The sequence below is a fragment of the Symphalangus syndactylus genome, chromosome 22, assembly GCF_028878055.3.
Source record: "Symphalangus syndactylus isolate Jambi chromosome 22, NHGRI_mSymSyn1-v2.1_pri, whole genome shotgun sequence".
Taxonomy (NCBI): domain Eukaryota; kingdom Metazoa; phylum Chordata; class Mammalia; order Primates; family Hylobatidae; genus Symphalangus; species Symphalangus syndactylus.
This window is the reverse complement of record NC_072444.2, coordinates 40600511-40606510: the sequence shown is the minus strand read 5'-3', so window position 1 is coordinate 40606510 and position 6000 is coordinate 40600511. Positions and strand designations below refer to the sequence as shown.

Below are 6000 nucleotides of genomic sequence, written 5' to 3'. Positions count from 1 at the left end.
AATGCGCAAGACGCGTGCTGCTTTCTCTCTGAGAAAACACCCCTAGGCTCACAGGCGGCCCAGGAGCTCGGCTGGGTGGGATGATCCTGGGGGCCTCTGGGCCGGGTCTGTGGACGGCTCTGCTGTGTGCCTGTGCGTGCCCAGTCCCGGGGGTGACCAAAGCCCTGGAGCGGGCAGGGCAGGAGCCTGGACCTCACGTGCTTCGAGTGGCCAGGTTTGTGGGGGCGGAGCGTCCCGGCGAGGGCGCGGGGGCGGACCCTAGGGCGGGGCGCCGGGTGGCGTCGGTGGAGCCTGCTCGGCGGCGCGGCGCGTAGTTCTGCGGCCCGGCTCCGTGCGCCCCGGCGGCCACCATGCTCAGCGTCATGCACTTCCTCCGGAGCTTCTTCAAGGTAAGAGCCGGCGTCCGGGAGTTGCGGTCGGGCTCGCGGCGCCCTGCGCAGATGGGGAGGAGCACAGCCCGCGCTGGCCGCTGCGCCCGGGACTGTCCCCGGGGCACCTGGTGGGTGGGGACACCCTCGTGGCTCCCCGCCGCTCCCAACTTTCCGACGTGCAGACCCGAGGCGGCGTCCTGCGAAGTAGGGCCGCCTCGAGCGCGGGGAAGGAGGGGGCTCCGTTGGGGGCGGTAGGGACGGCGGCCCGGGGCGAGCCCTTGAGAGGGCAAGGGCGAGCGCCTGAGCCGGCCTCCCCGCGCCTGGACCGGCCTGGGCGCGCGGGGCACTCAGAGCCTCTGCCGCTTGGCGCAGTACCAGCTGTTTCGGGAAGGAGGGCTGGTGCTGGCCCGGTGGGTGCCGGAGAAGTGGTTGCTGTTGAGTTATTCCCCAGGCTGAGAGTACGCGAGGGCGCAGCAGCGGCAAGGTGCTGGAACTGGGGTCGTGGCGGTTGGGCTCCTGCTAGGGGTGCCCCCTCTCTGGCCCGATTTCCGGGCCCGCTCACCATCGGGGACCCACTCAGTTGGGACGCCTCCACCTCGCTGCCCCCACAGGAACCCCAAGGTGGGCAGGGGGCTCCGGGGCACTGTCAGGGGTGGCCGGCCACAGGTTGCCAAGCCCGACCTCCCCAGGTGAGCCAGCGGGAGGGCGGTTGCGACGCTGGGTGGTGCTGGGCTCCGATGGGCTCCGACTCTGGGAGCAACTGCATGAAAGGAGAGGCATGAGGTTCATCATGAGCAGAACAGCCAGCTCTCAGCTGCAGGTCCAGGGGGAGGCAGACCTCTGTGGGGCTGTCGGGGCGGGAGGGCGCCCTACTTGGCTGTGCAGCCATCTTCTCCCAGAGTTGAAGACGGGAGTTTGGGGTTGGGGTTCTGTGGCCCTGAGAGCTCTAGTGAAAGGGGCAGGAAGCCAGATGACCCAGGGCAGACCCGCAGGAGGTCTGCCCTCAGCCTATCCGCTGGCCTGGCATCAGCTCCCACCCCCAGCGATAACGAAGTGATACAGGCATCAAGAGTGGAGAGGGCCGGACAGCCGGGAAGGCAGCCTTTCAGGAACCTGTGCTGGTGAGTGTAGGAGATGGCTTGGAAGAGCTCAGACCCCCTTCAAACGCCGACTCTGTCATTGAGGAGGTGTACAATCTTGGGACAATCACATAACCACCTGGGTCTTTGTTTTGAAAAATGTGGGTGATGATTCCACGCCCTCCACACCTTTCAGGGTTAGTGTGAAGGTCTTATTAGAAAATGTGAGTGTGGGCCGGCGCGGTGGCTCATGCCTGTAATCTCAGCACTTTGGGAGGCCGAGTGGGGGGGCGGACCGCCTGAGGTCACGAGTTCGAGACCAACCTGGCCAACATGTCAAAATCCCATCTCTACTAAAAATACACAAATTAGCCGGGCGCGGTAGTGGGCGCCTGTAATCCCAGCTACTTGGGAGTCTGGGACAGGAGAATTGCTTGAACACGGGAGACAGAGGTTGCAGTGAGCCGAGATAGCACCACTGCACTCCAGCCTGGGTGACAGAGCAAGACTCCGTCTCAAAAAAAAGAAAAAGAAAAAAGAAACGAAGGAAGGAAGAAAAGGAAGGGAGGGGGGAGGGGGAGGGGAAGGAAGGAAGGAAGGAAGGAAGGAAGGAAAGAAATGTGAGTGTGTTTATGAAGTGGTGAGCCCTGGACCTTGGTTCTGCCGCACCCACAGCAAGGGTGGCAAGGAGTTGCCCAGGTGAGGGGAAGGTGGCCGGACAGAATCCGAGATGCCTGGGCAGAATCTGAGTCACCCAGCTGGCCCCAGAAGCTCCAGGAGCAGGTGGAGTGTGGCTGGAGGAGAGGCCACTAGACATCTCTGGGCAGCCACCTTGCCTGCTGCTGCCTAGGAGGCTCCTGGGATTTGGCCTTTGTGAAAGTATTCCTGAGACACACTGTCCTCCACTTCCCCATCTATTCAGAGAGGTCTTTCCATACTTTCTGCCGTGTGTCTGCCTCAGGTCCCTGTAGGTCCTGAGACACCTGAGGCCTCCCTGTGCACACCAGAGGGAGCATCATCTGTGCCCCTCAGAGGGTCTCCCTTCTGCTGTCCACATGGGAGGGGCTCTGACTGCCACAGCAGTCCACTTCTGGCTGTGTGAGTGTGCCTTGCCGAGCCACCAAGAACATAGTTCATACTTGTTCCTCTCAGACACTGGTCGTAAGGAATATCCCATGAGGACACAGGTTGTGAGGCAGGCAGGGGAGCTACGTGCTTGAGTCACCACCTGGTGCCTCCTGGTGTCCCCAGGGATTGGTCCTATGAGGTTCCCCTGATGATGGGTGCTGGACTGGGCCAGAAAAGGCCCACTTCATTCTGGGAACCTCAGATCGTCCGGGTCTCCCAGTCAGACTCTGTTAGCCGAGATGCAGCTAGTCTCCACCAAGCCCAGGAGGAGGACCCGAAGGCCCCAGGTGTGCCTTCTGGTGGCACTTGGTACAGCCTCTGTACAGCACACAGATCTGCTTGAGCACGTTGGGCACGGTGGGATCCATGGGGCATTACAGTCGTGTGGCAGAGTCCCTCCCCGTGCAGGCAGACCAGTCGGGGAGCCTGCACCTGCCAGGGGCCCACACAGGTGCACCGCCTTGGGGGTCACCCAGCAAATGAGTTAGAGGAGCAGCACACCCAAGGGGAAAATATGTTCTCTCAAAAATCCAAAGGCCCTCCCAGCATCGTGTGTGGGCCAAGCATGACTTTTGCTTTTGAGGGTGTATTTCAAAATGTTCCAGACAGCTGGACCCCCTGCTGCCTGCCTGGAGCCGTCACGCCATCACTGAAGTGGCAGGTCCCTGTATTTTCATGGAATGTATGTCCTACACTGTGGTACATGTATGTCCTAACACTTAGGGTACTTTGCTACTTGGTTTCCTCCAAGACCTATTAGTGTGAAGACCCACATGAGGTCCTTAGGAGAGAAAGGTCAAGGTCTTCGTTGGCTAAACCGTGGTACAGAATCAGTAAGCCAAGACGAGTCATGAAGGTGGGATGCTGTGCCCCATGATAGGGAAGCCAACCCACTTCCGTGGATTCCTGAGTACTGCAGCAGGAAGCACACACATAGGCACACACACACAGGCATACATAGGTACACATGCGGGCACACACACACACAGGCATATATACTTGGGACACACAGGCACACACACAGACATACATAGGTACACATACAGGCACACACACACAGACATACACACTTGGGACACACAGGCACACACACAGACACACAGGTGCACACAACACACATAGACTGAGTTTTCATCCAATCAGTGGCTCTATACTATGCCAGGGATTGTGACAGCTTCAGTCCGGTAGGGAGGTCATAAGTGGGACAGCACAGCTGATGAGAGAATCCACTTGATTGAACCCAGAGCCGTCCACCGCATTTTCAAGGCCATGTGTCTCCTGCACAAGCCTACCTGGCAGGTTAAGGGGGGATGCAGCAGCGTCTTCTGCCTTGGGTGCTGGTGGTTTCTCAGTCTCCAGGGATGAGGTGGTGCTAATGAGCCACTATTTTGGAGGGGAGGGAGTTGCAGAGCCATCCAGGTAGTCTTTCCCACCATAGAAGCCTCCACACCATGGCTCAGGAAGCCAGGATGAAGTTCTTGCCACGTACTGTCATGTGTTTGTCACCTGAGCACTCAGGAGCTAGGGAAATGGCCATAGGACAGGTTTGGGATCCCAGTGGGCTGCCATGAGGTGGACGCAGGGCACAGCTTTCATCATGGCCTGCATGCCACTGCCTCTTGCAAGCCTCACTCCTGGTGGCAGGCTGTGGAGACATCCTGGGCTACCAGGAACAGTGTCAACTCAGAACCAGCCCTCAGTGGTGGCGGGAGGTCCAGGTACTTCTCTGTCTAGGAGGCTCTGGAAGATTCACAGCATACACCTGTGCTGTTACGCAGGTGACCAGCCTCCCTACAACTCAAGGAGATTTGGGTCTATTGAGTGAAATCTGGGAATTGGGCAAGGGGCAATCCAGTTTATTCAGCAAATATTTGTTGAACACCTGCTATGCACCAGATGTTGTTCTAGGCACTCATGGTAGACTCCTGCCTACCAGACCTAGTTTTACAAAGTGGTTTTGTTTGAGACAGAGTCTCGCTTTGTTGCCTAGGCTGGAATGCAGTGGCTCGATCTCAGCTCACTGCAACCTCCGCCTTCTGGGTTCAAGCAATTCTCCTACCTCAGCCTCCCAACTAGGTGGGATTACAGGCACGCACCACCATGCCCAGCTAATTTTTGTATTTTTAGTAGAGATGGGATTTTGCTATGCTGGCCAGGCTGGTCTCGAACTCCCGACCTCGTGATCTGCCTACCTTAGCCTCCCAAAGTGCTGGGATTACAGGCGTGAGCCACCATGCCAGGCCTAGAAAGTTTTTTTTTTTTTTCACATTTCTATTAATATTACACACGTCAGATAGGACCCTATTGGCATTACCTGTCGATTTCAGTCCTAGCAGCGCCATGGGTGAGTCATCCGTGCCAAGGAGCCTCAGCGTGAGAACATCCAGGTGCCCCTCTGGCCGCCAGCATCTGAATGCTTCCTCCCATCCTCTGTCGTGCCAGCCTCACCGTTCTCATTTGTAGAATTTCCACCAACGGGAAGGTCTCCCATCATCATCTCCAGCTGATAGAGAACGATGTCTGTGGCAATATTCCAAGCTGTTGGTGTTCTCCTTCCTAAATGTTTCTTGGTGCTTCGGGCTGGGGCAGGTCCTTTTGGCTCCCCTGGAGACATGGGTAGGGATGTTGTACAGGTTGCTCTTGATCGGTCTCCACCAACACTGTATCCCTTCAGATATCTGGATTCCTTCAAGGGATTTTGACTTTTCAGTTTCACTTTGTGGAGCCACTATCAAGCTGAGGTTTCAGGGAACCAACAGCTCACCTTCTGGCTCTTGGACTCCAGCATGGGGGGCGCACCTGCAGCAGCACATTGCCCTGGCCTGGGGTGATGCTCTTCCCCCACGGGTCGGGGACGCTCCAAATCCGTTCTCACCATTCTCCCTGATTTTTGCTGGTGTATGTTGGCACAGTCCTCATTCTCTGAAGTATGAATCTTTTCCTTGATGGTTTCACTTGTAATTGGTTCCCCTGGCTATGCTGGGATCTGACTCTGCTCTTTGGCCTGGAGGCAGGGAAAGGGGCCAGGGTGGGCATGAGCAGAACAGGGTGACTTGCTGGGGAGGGCATAACAGCCTGAAGCAGCCAGAGAGAGGAGCAACGGTTCAGTGGGGTTGTGAGCCCCCAGTGCATCCCCACTCCTAAGGTGAGGGTCACACTCTTTCCCAAACCATACCCTGACTGTCACTCAAGGAGCAAGGAAACAACACATCCTTCTGGCTGTATAATGCGCCAGTCTGCAGATTGGTGGAGTCAGACAGCTTTTGGTTCTGGAATATCTCAGGCTTGTGGCTGCAGGAGAGAAGAGATACTCGTACTTTATGTAGAGTGGTAGAGAGGCCCTGCGAGGATAGTGTGTTATTACCTCACTTTAAGCTGTACAGGGCAGTTAGAAGTAGCAAGCGCACCCGGCAGTCCTTGGA

At 57.4% G+C, this 6000-nt stretch overlaps 1 protein-coding gene across 4 annotated transcripts in view; it reads left to right on the top strand.

Moving 5' to 3' along the window:
• The first annotated feature begins 302 nt into the window (after positions 1–302).
• Positions 303–6000, top strand: part of ARHGEF4 (Rho guanine nucleotide exchange factor 4) — a 202460-nt gene continuing 196762 nt past the window's right edge. For 3 of the 4 annotated variants that reach the window (XM_055262717.2, XM_055262716.2, XM_055262715.2), the window contains exon 1: positions 303–389. In XM_055262717.2, the coding sequence (XP_055118692.1) occupies positions 351–389 (39 nt within the window). In that variant the 5' untranslated portion in view covers positions 303–350. The remainder of the gene's footprint in view (positions 390–6000) is intronic. The other variant, XM_055262718.1, reaches the window with a different exon arrangement.